Here is a 13,378-nt window from a genome sequence, read left to right as displayed (position 1 = left end):
TGACCACAATTTTAACAAAGTCCATCCTCTATTCATTGAACACTGTTGTTATCTTTTTTAGGGTGTTTTGTCGTATAAAAGTGTTCATGAAAGGTACTGTAACCTCAAAGGTTCTGTTTTTTTTGGAGCATGATGGTTCAAGGCAGCTTGAGGACTGCTTGTACCTTGTTTGTCATACTAACACTATGTTGTCATCTCTCCATTTCATCTGCCTCATGTTTGCCTCTCATTCTTTACCATTTACCTTTGCTACCTGGAGTTCTTTTAAGCTAATTCTGAGGTACAAGTTAAATAACAAAGTCCCCAAAGGCCTCCATTTCACATTTTTTATGAATATGTACTGTGCACACTGGTTAGTTTAACTGAGCTTAAACATACTTCTTCTTAAATTTTGGTTTACATTTGCTTATTTCCTATAGTTCTTGTGTAGTTTACATATCTATTTTGCATCCCAAAATTCAACACACTGTGAAATGCATTGTTTATTTCCGTAAATTTGTTTGTCTGCTGGTTCAAAAGAGGAACAGATCTAGTGGACCCCTTTTCTAAAGTGTTCTCAATCTTGGCCCACAACCTCTTCTAAAACCTTAACCTTTTTTCTAGCCCTTGAGATATTTGTATTCATTCAGACTTTTCCCTTTGCATCCACTCCCCCTGCTCTCCCGACTGTCCCTGACAGTATGATGTAATCATTGAGCTAAATCACCTGGTTTTCAGGACTTCAAGTCCAGTGTCTGCATTTGCTTTTTCCAAACTTTCTAAACTTCTGTTTAAATACACATAATTAAATGGAATATTAGTTTTCCATTATGAGTTCTATGGTATAGCTAGACTCTTGGTCATACACTTTAGAGACTTAAAAAAACATATTTAAATTAAATGTTTAAATTAAATATTACAAATTTTATTTAATAATCCAACAAAATCTCCAGTTTTTAATCCCTTTTACATTAGGTGATGGGTAATTATGTTGCTTAAGGAGCTGAATTTGAATCCGCATCATCTCCATTTCTGATCCTTACACCCAGATTCAACGTTTGACTAAATGTAGGAATGTATACTGTGTACTGAACCTGTCCATCTAGCCTATTAGTTACAATCGTGTACCATAAATTAGAAGGCTGTTGGTTAAATCCCTGGCACTGACTCAGTGTGTGACTTAGAGCAAGTTACTTATCACGCTTTTGGTGAAAGTGTGCATAGACAAAATGAGGTTTTTAGAGCAGTAATCTAATCATATTAGATAGTGCCTCTTGAATTTTGGTTTGTTAAGTTTGACTATTTGCTTCAAATAAAATCAATAAAAATATATGAAAATAAATAGTGCCTCTTGAGAAGGGATTCTTAATTTTAAAATATTGGTTATTGTTTTACAGAATTGAGATCATCACACAAGACTCAGATCAAATTGAAGCCCAGATTGTAGTAGTAAGAGAAAAAAAGAAAAATGAAAGTAACATCATGGAAAAAAATGAAGCAAAAAGGAGAGAAATAAAACCCTTTGTTCAGATTCCAGGTAGTTTTTTGAAAGCTTTGGACTATTTTTTTGTCATGCGCATTTTCACATGTGGGAGGCAGAGTTGTTTATGCTGCTGCTTCACTGATGTAGCGGTTGAATCCAACATTCGGTCATTTCTACGTGGCAAATGCATGAATTAATTGCCCCTATGTAAGTGTGTAGGTGGATGTACATTATACGGGAGTATGCCTTGTGATGGACTAGACTGTCTAAGGTAAGTTTCTCCCTTGGGCCTGCTGCTGCCAGGATAAGATCTGGGCCCCCTTATCCTTAAACTGGATTTGAGAATGTTATGTTTATTTATTTTCCAGTGTAATTGTATGACATCTTGACTTTCAACATTTTAAAGACAGATTACTTTAATAGAGATATTTATTTGTTATAATTCTGTACTTTATCGACAATATACAGGTATACTGTATGTCAGTGTGGTTGCATGAATGTACCCATTCCTGCCTTGTACATGATGTTGAGTTGGCTCTAGATTCCGAAAAATCCTGTAAGGAAACAAACAGGTTTTGAAAATGAAAGAATGAATGAAATACAGATATTGAGTCACTGAAAGCAATGCTCAATACTGAAAATAAAACACATCATTTGAATCTCTTTAAGCATTTCTGTTTCTGGCAGGCTCGAAGCTTCTTTAGCTTTTTGTGGAAAAAATAAATATTCTTTGGAGTAACTGTTCCCATGTTTGTTTGCAGCATCATGTTAGTTAGTAGGGTGAAACTCTGTAGAATTAAAATGCTATCTTATTGAGGGCCATGCATGTGTGCATACAGCAGTAAAACTAAAAGTGCTAACTAAGAATCACTAAAACACTAAGCTTACTAGAGAAAGGACAGGATTAAAACTCTATGGTTTTACACATTCTAATGCCAAGATCTTTATTTTATATTTTAAATTTGCTAATATATTTGAACTCCTGTTTTTTGATGACCTAGTATTTATTTAGGTGTACAAATAATTCCCACTTTCTTTTTCAGGTTTAAACATTAAGGACTCTTTAAATCCAGATATCCTAGACAAATATCTAGAAACATTACAAAGTATATTGAAGGAGATGCAAGAAAAAAGAAAAAATCAGTATGCACCGAGGAAAGTAAAAGTCGACTTGGACTGCAAGTTGACAAGCATTTTAGAGCATGCAGACAGGATTGCTGCAGACACTGGCAAATGTCAACTCAAGTAGGGCATCTAATCTCTATTTATTTATTTATTCTAAATGGCATACAGTATATCTTCTATAATGAGCGTAAATAAACAGTTTGTGTAGTTATTGCCGATTATGACATTAGTAGCTTCACTTTCACTTTTTTGAGGAGTTTTTGGTCAATGTTTTGTTTTACTTTTTGTTTTACTCTAGATATGAACTGATGACAATTCTGGATGATGCAGTTGGTTCTTGGAAGAGATCTGATAAAAATCTAGCATTTCTTAATTATATGTTACCAGTTTTGACATATGCCTTTGAAATAAAAGGTAAGTGTTTGTTGGAGTTCAGTGTTGAAGATGTTTTGGTGTCAAATATTTGTTTGGAGAGCTTTGTATTTGATTGCTTGCAATCTTAATGGGTCTACAGTGAATGCATTTAGTTGATAACCTCCTGTAGTTATTATGAGTTGAATGGGCAAATGGAATTATAACTTGAGCATAACCTGATTTAAGGTTGAACATAAACCTTTAAAATATAAAATACTGTATTTAGGTAGGTATGTATTAAAGACATTATTTTTATGAAAATAGCCCTGCCCTATTTTATTTCAACTCGTAAGAAGCAGAATGACTTATAAAATATTTACTTTTTGACTCTGGTAAACAGAGGTTGCCAGTGTTTAGTAAAGTGGTGAATGAATATTAAAGAGAGTTTTGATATTTCCTATTATCAAGACACTTTGGCTCAAAATGTGTTGGTCTGTTGGAAGAAGATGGATGTTTCAGATGAATTTCACCCTTGAATGAGACAACGGTCCACATGCCTTGCTCAATGAAGACATGGCTAACAACAAGGAAGATGAGTGTGTTACATTGACCCAAACAAAACATGGACTTCAGTCCCATAGAAAATCTGTGGATTCACCAGAAAAGGGTTATGAACAGCAAATCACCCCACCATTGTAATTGAATGTGAAATGTTCTGCAAGACATGGGGAATAATAACAAATTTCAAGTGTTTTAAATTGATAGAGGCCTTTCCAAACAGAATTACTGCTGGAATCAAAGTAAAAGGTAATTTCCCCGAAGTGTTAGTTAAAGGCTGCAAACACTTACACATCAAAGGGAATGAAAAGTGATCAGTTTATTTCTCTCTATTATAAAAGAAAATCTTGAGATGGGACTATTGCCAAGAGATTTTTTCAAGTCCCGCTCTCCTCTCAACCATTTTCAGCCACTCCCACGGTCCTCTCACCTCTCATTCGTATGAATGCTTTTGTCAGACACAATTCCTGCACTCTCAGCTCTTATAAATTTTAACGTTTTCCTCACTTTACATTCCAAATAAAAGAAGACTTATTATGTCCAAATCTTATTGAAGAATTTCATCCCGAAGGGTTATCAACAGAAGAAATGAGTACACGGGCAATCCTAGCACTGAGAAATGATGAAGTCAAATGAATTAATGCAAAAATTGTCATTCGGTTACACAGCAAATTGGTTAAATGCATATCATTAGACTATGCTGAAAGAGTTGGTACTGTTGGTGTAGAAAATGAAAACTTCAACTTACAATATCCCATAGAATATCTACAACCGTTAACACCGTCCAGTCTGCCGCCAGCCAAATTACTGTTGAAAGAAGAATGTATCATAATGTTATTGTATAACTTATATCTGAGTGTTGGGCTATGCAATAGGACAAGATGAGTTGTATTCAAAATTAGTCGAACAATTCTGACATAAAATTTTGACAGGCAACAAGAAAGGTAATGTAGTACATCTTCCACAGATAACATTAGACACCAAAGGATTTGCCATTCGTATTAAAATGTTTAAACTTTCCCGTTAGAATGGTTTTTGCTATGACAATTAACAAAGCACAGGCACAAACATTTGAAAAACTTGCTTTATTTATTAGAGAGAAAGAAACGATATTCATTCACAGGCAACTTAGCTATACGTTGCGTTGTCATGATGTAAGTACAAACACAGAATCAAAATTCAATGCGTTATTGACGAAAAGTTAATTAAAAAAATTGTTTTTACTGTAGTTTTACAGTAACAGTGTAAGTTTAAAAAGTATTTGCATGTTAATTTCAAAGTCAAACAGAACGAAAACGTATAACAAACGAATACCTCTAACGCAACATGAAACATAATTTTCTTTGAATTTATTATGTTTTACTATTTTTTACTATGGTTAATTACTTGCTGTAATGTAAAATAGTTAGTTCTATTATGCATATGTAACAATTCCCTTGAAAGTAAAAATCTGTTTAAGTTGTACATCCCCATATGCGAGCAGCAGACCCGCAAAGTGGCTAACGCATACAGCCCGCGGGGGGTTGGCGAGTGAAGCGAGCAGGGGGCAGAGCCCCCTAGTTTACAAAAAATATTTGGGAGAGTGGCAAGGTTTGGTAGTGGTAATACTGCAGCCTCACAGGAGGAGACCTGAGTTCATATCCCAGGTGCACCATGTGTAGAGCTTGCAAATCTCCCCATGTCTTCATGAAGTGGGGTTCCTTCACACTCACCAGCTTCCTCCCACAGTCCAGTGACATGCAGGTTAGGTGAACTGGCATTGTTAAGCTGGCCTAAAATGTGGGTGTATGTGTGTGCCAACCAGTCCAGGTGCACCGTGACCCTGCCCAGGATAAGTGAGTTAGGAAGATGGATAGTTGAATGGATATTGTATATTTGCTTACAAGATGTTATTAAAGCTGAGGAAGAGTTAAGGTGATTAATCTCAATTAATTTCAGTCCTTTTATCAAAAGTAGCTGAAATTGTGTGAAGACTTGATAACCACTATGCATATCAATTTACACATTAATTTAAAGATGTTATGCAATGCATTAAGGTGGTTGTGTGAAGCCAGAGCTGAGCAACACTGACCCTTGAGTGCAAGACAGGACTCAATCCCTTAACTGATTCCAGTCCATCATAGGACATTCCAGTTACCCATTTTCATTTCAGAGACTATTTATCCTAACACACACTTCTGAAAGTCATAGTGTTTATAGGTTCATTGAGTCATCATTGTCACATTTACAGCGTACAGTAAAATTCCTGGAGCACCATACTTAATTAATATAACTGCCTCACCCTGAAAAGTCTTTTTCCTTACCTGAAAAGTATCAAAACATACAGTAGTTATCATTAACAGTTAAGCAAAATAATGAAATTTATATTATACATTCATCTATCCATGCATTTTCCTAACCTGCCTATCCAGGGCAGGATCACAGGGCAGCTGAAGCCTATCCCAGCAGTGATCGGGCTCATGTCAGGAGCAAGCAACACCTAGACAGGGTGCTAGTCCATTGCATGGCAAAAAACACACAGACACACACTAGGGCCGATTTAGTAATCCAATTCAGTTCATTTGTATGTCTCCGTACTATGAGGCAGCATCGCTAACACTGCGTCACTGTAACATCTATTATGTAGTGGATTCAGAAAGCATTCAGACTCCTTCAATTTCTACATACTTTATTGTATTGTAGATTTAACTTTAAATGGATTTGTCCTGACATGCATGTGAATTGTGGGAACTTATGGACACAGATGTGTGCCTTTCTAAACAATATCTAATCACTTTAGTTTGCCACAGGTGGACACCAATCAGGTTCTAGAGACATCTCAGTTATAATTAAAACAAACAGGATGCACCTGACCACAATTTAGTGTCATAATAAAGGATTGGAATATTATATAAATAAGAGTTTTCTGGTTTTGATTTTTAATTAATTTGCAAATCTTACTGAAAATATATTTTCACTATGTCATTATGGGTTATTGAGTGTAGATGGATGGGCAAATATGGCAAATTTATCCATGTAAAATTAAATCAACAACACAATAAAAAGTGCAGATTATGAAGGGGTCTGAATATTTTCTGAATCCACTGTATTATACATATTATAATATTATACATGTTAGATTTCTCTTGCAATTGTTTACATAACATCATAATCCAATTACTGGGCCTTTTGACTTTATGACTTTTTCCTTTTTTATTTACTCTCAGACCTAATGAACCATTTATTCTACATATTAATGAAATCCTGGACATATAGATAGAATTCTTTATTGTCATTATGCATACACATAACAAAAATTTTTTTTTTTTGGTAGGACTCGGCTTCAGGGCAGAATACTTAAATACACAATACACTATAAATAATAAAAACTTAATTACAAATTAAACGAAGCCAAAAGCCGAGAGCCACCGAGCTGCTGCGTGTGTCCTATATTAGTGCAATTCTTTTAAAACTAAGAGTTATATCTTGTTTCCCATTCTGATAATATATTATCTGTTGCAAATACCTAGCACATGCATTCACTGATTCTTATTTGTTCTAGGAGGAGGTGGATATTCCAGATGGACAGATTTGGGAGGCTTTCATGAGGGTCATCGTAGATCATTTAGTGATCATTTAGTGGAATACATAGACAGGTAAGAAAGCGATGGAGCTTAAAACAGTGATGAATACCTAGAAAGTGATAAGAAAAAAAGAAAAGAAAGGAATAAGAAAGTGATGAACACCTAGGCAGGTAAGAAAGCAATAAAGCCAAGCTACACTTAATCTTTTTTCTGCTTGTCCTTTCTGTTATCACCTACACATATGAGATTAAATATGTTAATTCATTGCCTTTCTTATGGCACATTTTTGTTGTTGGTATTGTAGGAAGAGAGACTTTAGATGGAATAGTAATCTTGGACACAATAATGAAGCAACGACTAAGATGTGCAGACCACATCACATGCAAGCCTGTCACCTGCCCTCCAAAGAGAGGGAGGACACTCTCTCAAAAGGCAAAACAGCACTTCAGAAATACTTGTAGGCAACTCATTAACAAGTAATAGATAGTCTCAGGAAATGAGAATAAATGGCACAAGAATGAGCCAGATAAAAGAGGATTATGTAGAAAAATCAGATAGAAACCCCCTGCTGTTCCCAGTTAAGGAAGATTGCGCCACTGCAAGGGAAAACATACAATAAAAGTTCAAACCACTAATTTATAGTCATGCAGATGTAACCAGACTTAGCACTGGGTGGACTTCAGTCAAAGAAAGCTTTAATGATGTAAACATCTTTGACTGAACTCCTGAGTTAATTAGTAAACACTTCTGCATTGACAAACTGTACTTGTTCAATTTACCAATAAATTTTGGAATTTTGTTCAGTACAGAAAAATATAAAATACTGGAAACAGTGGTTAAGAACCGTATCCCCACACCATTATCTGCAACCACTCTTCAGTCAAAAGAAATTTGGTCCAGCAGACAGGGAATGTAGATCATCCTTGTCATCTTGAATTGGCAGTATTAGTTGAAACTGTTAGTTTTTTAATTGCCCCAAGGATTAAAGCATGAGTACATTATAAGAGCAAGATGAGGGCATATCTGGCATGCAGATACCTTTGACTCACTTTGAATGATTGCTTTTGCTTTTATTGCAATCCTTTGAAAATAATGGAGGTATTAAGAATGGGCATAGAGAGGTCTTTGACAGTACTTCTCCTTGAATGAACAACACTAGCTCTCTTTATCATGTTCCAGTCAGCAGTTTTTTTCTATCTGAGTTACAAAAAATGGGCATTTTGATCACATTGTGTCATTGGTGCAGCAGCAGTAGTAGTAGCAAATAGTAATGAAGCAGGAACCTGGCTATCTTTGCAAGTGCTCAGAGACATTCTCAGCTGCTGAAGTTTTGTGTTGAACAAAAGTGCCAACTGCCATCCTTTATTAGTTAACACCAAATTCTAGAAATATAAAGTCATTGGGTCAGTATTGTCACATGTACAGAGTAAAGTGAAATTATTTCTTGCATGTGCTAATCAACATGCAACATGTTGTCACTCTCCAGTACCATGTTCAGTAAGTACTATTAATTCAAGGTCATGAGGCTGCGTCTCCAATCATTTTTAAAGTAGGAGATCAACAATTCCATAGATTTATTGTAATAAGTGATATGAGATATATTTGATATGTGTGTTGTATAAGTTTCATAAACTATACTGTTGATATACAGCATGTGCAGTAACACTATAAAATACCAGAATGTCTGTCTTGTTTTATTCTTTGAAATAACAAGAGAGATCCTATTTTTGAACCAGATTTAATGAACTATTTGAAGAAGGCCAGTATGAAGCAGCAGCATCTCATGCAGCCAAGTCCCCTCTTAAAATTCTGTGGAACACAAAAATCAGGAAAAAATTTACAGGTATGATTTACAGAATAATTTGAGTAATTTGTGAACGTTTTTGTGAGAACATTTGAACTTGTGCAGTGAATGGACATACCTATCAGTAATCAAGCTGTGTTCACTACTCATCCACTCACTCATCACATTTATCTTTAATATGACATTTTCTGTGAACGGCACATAAATAACTATTTACTGAAAGTAATTACTTTAAAGTCTAGGCCAAAATGTGAAATTAATTTGTAGTTAAAATGATAGAAAAGATGACTTGGTACAGGAATGATGACCAGGACCAATGAAATTCCTAGCTCATACTTGGCTACTATACAAGCTACCAATTTCCAATGCCATTTCTTTCAGTTTCTCTTCCCATACTTATGATTAAACTGTCAGTTGCACTCTAAAACATGCATGGAGAAAATTATTTTTTCAAGTGTGGAACGATGGAAGCTGCAATGTTGAGTGTGAGTGATGGAATAGTTGTTTTCTTACCCCATACAGGAAAGAGACATTTTGTATCCGGTTACATGTATGTTCTGTATTTTTATAAAAAGGTTCAGAAACTAAAAGAAAGCAATAAAATGATCTTTAATAATCCTGTTGGGAAATGAATGTAAAAATCTCCATACAACACAATCAGAACCAAGAAATTAATTAATGGAAGTCTACGCAAAGCAGTGCATTTTTACAAATTAAAGATACACTATAATATATTGAACTAGCTGTACCCGGTGGTTTCGCCCACATAGTAATGAAACAGGACAAACTTTAAAAATCAATAGATGTTGGCACTATATCTGATCGTGTTCAGCTCTGATGAGAAAGCGTTCCCCGTGTGGGGAGAAAAGCACATGGCCGTGCTATCTCTGGCAAACAACAGCTACCCTCTAAAACAAATGGAGCTCTGACCTCTCTCTCAAAAAAGTCAAACGTTACTCCTTAACAATCTGTAGATGATAATGTCTGTTGAACAAACAGGTATTGCTAGCTAAGCAGAGGCAAGGTGCACTCCAACACATGGTGAGACATAGACCAACTTGAACAGAGGCTGGCGAGTGAATGAGGAAGGCTCCGCACCCCTGCTCTCGGCCCACAGCCTCTCTGTTGGATTTCCATAAATACATTGGTACTGCAAGAGAACTATGATACTTAGCGCGATGAGAGAAGTCGCAAAATCAGACATACAGACAGAACGCACTTGGACCATGAAATGTTTAAAACAGTTTCTTAGTAAGCACCTATAGGCCAAGGGTAACCTACATTCCAAATTTCAAGTCCCAAGTCCTCATGGTTCGGGAGATTTTGTGATGAGTGAGTCAGTGGTATTTGGCTTTTATATATATATAGATTTGTAAATATTTTTGAAATATAAACTTTTCATCTTGTATACAACACCAGTTACTATTAGTGGGATGAGGAGTTTTAGTTTGCACTTAACCAAATACAACAATGCATTCTTGTTTATCAAAGGAGGCATCTGTAAATCACTCAGGGAAGACTATTGATTTCTGACCTAATTATTGGCCACGTAATTACAACTACTATAAAGCAGATTAGATTGGGAAGATGTAATAGAACAGTTGCTGCAAAAGTCAGAAATCATGAAGAATATTCAACTTATGAAACTGTAGCACTTGAAGCAAGTGTTAACGTGACAAATTGCCTGCTATATTAAGAAACATGACTGGCAAACTGTTCTATAGAATGTGAACCATTCGTGTCGGATATTCTCCAACATATACAGTGGCTATAAAAAGTATTCATCCCATTAAATGTTTTCACATTTTATTATTATACAGTGGATTTTATGACACTGGTCAACAGAAAACTGTACTTACTGTCAAAGTGAAAACAGATCTATGCAAAGTGGTCTAAATTAATTGAATATATAAATACAAAGTAATTGACTACATTGTAAGTATTCACCCCCTTCAAGTCAGTATTTCGTCAAAGCACTTTTGGCAGCCATGACAGCCTTGAGTCTGTGTGTAAAGGTCTCTCTCTCTTTCTGTCAACTTTGCACATCTGGGCACTGGAATTTTTCTCATTCTTCTTTGCAAAATTGCTTTATCTCTGTCAGGCTGCACAGGGATCGCAAGTAAACAGCATTATTCAAGTCCAACCACAAAATTTCAATGGGATTGGGATCTGGACTCTTGACACGGCCACTCTAGGACATTAACAATGTTGTTCTTAAACCATTCATGTATAGCTTTGGCTTTATGCTTGGGGTCGTTGTCTTGCCGGGAAACAAATCCTTTCCCAATCTGCAGTTTCTTAAAGACTGCATCAGGTTTTCCTCTAGGGTCTCCCTGTATTTTTGCTGCATTCATTTTAACTTCTACCCTCACAAGCCTTCCAGGGCCTGCTGCAGAGAGGCATTACCACAGCATGATGCTGCCATGACCCTGCTTCATGGTAGGGATGGTGTGTTTTGATAATGTGCAGTGTTTGGCTTACACCAAATATGTTGTTTAGTTTGATGGACAAGAAAACAATTTCTTTCTCAACTGACCATAAAACCTTCTTCCAGCTGACTTCAGAGTCTCTCTTATGCCTTCTGGCAATCTTTCTGTGTGATATAAAGCACCTGGGCAAGAGTTGTTGCTGCACAATCTATCCACTTTCTACTACTGTAGCTTGTAACTCCTTCAGAATGATCATAGGTCTCTTGGTGAACTCCTTCCCTCGCTAATCTTCTTACACAAACAGTTTTATAGCTATGTCACACTCTTTCCATTTCTTAATGATTGATTTAACTGGCATTCAGTGACTTGGATATTTTCTTGTATCTATACCTGGCTTGTACTTTTCATTCACCTTTCACAAAGTTGCCTTCTTTTGTCTTCATTGTGTAGGTTGGCCACAATACTGACTCGCCACAAGTTGGACCTTACACGTTAGGTGCATTTATACTGCAGTCACCTCTTGACTACAGACAGGTGATCTCCATTGTATTAATTACTTGACTTCTAAAACCAATTGACTGCACCATTGATGACTTTAGTATGTTGTATTAGTACTTAAATTGTTTTCTGTTTTATATTTGTAATCAATTTAGACTAATTTTCAGAGATCGGTTTTTGCTCTGGCATTAAATAGTCTTTTGCTCTGGATCAATGTGAAAGAAGTCAGATTAAATCCAGTGTGATTCAATGTGTTGTAAAAATGTAATGTGGAAACTTCCAAAGGGATGAATACTTTTCATAGGCACTGTAACCTGAAGCATTACCCTCTTTGAATTTTGGGAAAAATGTTCATTGAAGATAGGCTTCAGTTAGTTTAGACTAAGGCAGAAATGTAGTTCAGAGGGCAAAAGTTAATAGAGGAACAAGTGAGCCACAGACAGCATGAGTTACTCATTCAAGAGGTGAGGGTGGATGAAACACATGATTTGTTCATTCTGAATCTTCTGATTCATTTTGCAATTTGATTAAAAATATAGTAATATTCAAAAAACATCATGTTGAGATCTCAAGATGCATTTCAGATATTTCAAAATAAACAGAAAGTTGTTTAAAGATACAGTATCTCAAAATGCATATAAAATTCTGTTTGAATATGGCTTGTCATAATTGTGCCTGTAATGGAGGTGAAAGCACTTGAAGGAGCCCAGCTGCAACCCGACAGCCAGAGATGCTGGCTGCTAGAGAAATGGAGTGTGCACAAGAGAGATCAGACAAGCAAGCAGCTAAGCTTACATGCAATTAGTCTTACTATGTAAAGTATATGTCAAAACATTTGGTTCAGTTGACAGCTCCTACACAGTAGAGATACCTGAGCATGACAGATAATTTACTGCTTAGTCATTGACTACATCACATGTGCAAAAAATGAATTTTAAAACAGCTAGGCCAGAACCAGCTGATAGGTTGTGACTAAACATCTAAACGTTTATGTTGCTTTGAGTAACACGTACTAGAGTGTGTGAGCTGCACTAATATATGGGCACCAAGAACTGCAGCTCTGCTGGGGTTTTCACACATGTCTCATGGATGTCTTAAGAGTGGGCCACCATCCAAAAAAAGATGAAGCCAAAATTGACAAGTTTTCAGAAACAGACTGTTGATGAAGGAGGCAGACGGAAGCTGTTGTAACTTATGTACAGTAACAGATGGTCTGCACTCATTCAATTACCAGCTGATTACAACAGTGGATCTGAAAGAGGCCTGTCAGATCATATGGCTTATATATTGTCACAGATGGAATATGGCAGCTGACAACCTTCCACAGTTACATTCATATCAGCAAAAAAACAAGGTGAACATAAATACTTAACAGCAGAGCACTGGAACAATAATTCTTTGTCTAAGGAATTCTGGTTCCCACAAATTCATGCCAAGGAGGATACTTGAAAACGGTGAAAAGTAAATGGTCCCATGTTGCTTAATGTTATGTATTCATGCTAGTGTTGGTGTTTTAATGGTGTAGGACAAGTTCTTGAGGAAGACATTGGGCCCTTTGATATGTGTGCACAGATATGAGCCCCAA

At 36.1% G+C, this 13,378-nt stretch overlaps 1 protein-coding gene across 2 annotated transcripts in view; it reads left to right on the top strand.

Moving 5' to 3' along the window:
- Positions 1 to 13,378, top strand: part of LOC114665855 (clathrin heavy chain linker domain-containing protein 1-like) — a 42,426-nt gene that overhangs the window by 10,230 nt on the left and 18,818 nt on the right. Inside the window, exons 4-8 of one of the 2 annotated variants that reach the window (XM_051919686.1) lie at positions 1,377 to 1,516; positions 2,506 to 2,707; positions 2,886 to 3,001; positions 7,047 to 7,134; positions 8,799 to 8,905. In XM_051919686.1, coding sequence (XP_051775646.1) covers positions 1,377 to 1,516; positions 2,506 to 2,707; positions 2,886 to 3,001; positions 7,047 to 7,134; positions 8,799 to 8,905 — 653 coding nt within the window. Of the gene's footprint in view, positions 1 to 1,376; positions 1,517 to 2,505; positions 2,708 to 2,885; positions 3,002 to 7,043; positions 7,135 to 8,798; positions 8,906 to 13,378 lie in introns of both variants that reach the window. The other variant, XM_051919685.1, reaches the window with a different exon arrangement.

The sequence above is a fragment of the Erpetoichthys calabaricus genome, chromosome 15, assembly GCF_900747795.2.
Source record: "Erpetoichthys calabaricus chromosome 15, fErpCal1.3, whole genome shotgun sequence".
Lineage (NCBI taxonomy): Eukaryota > Metazoa > Chordata > Cladistia > Polypteriformes > Polypteridae > Erpetoichthys > Erpetoichthys calabaricus.
The sequence above is the reverse complement of the archived record's forward strand: the minus strand, read 5'-3'. Positions and strand labels throughout refer to the sequence as shown.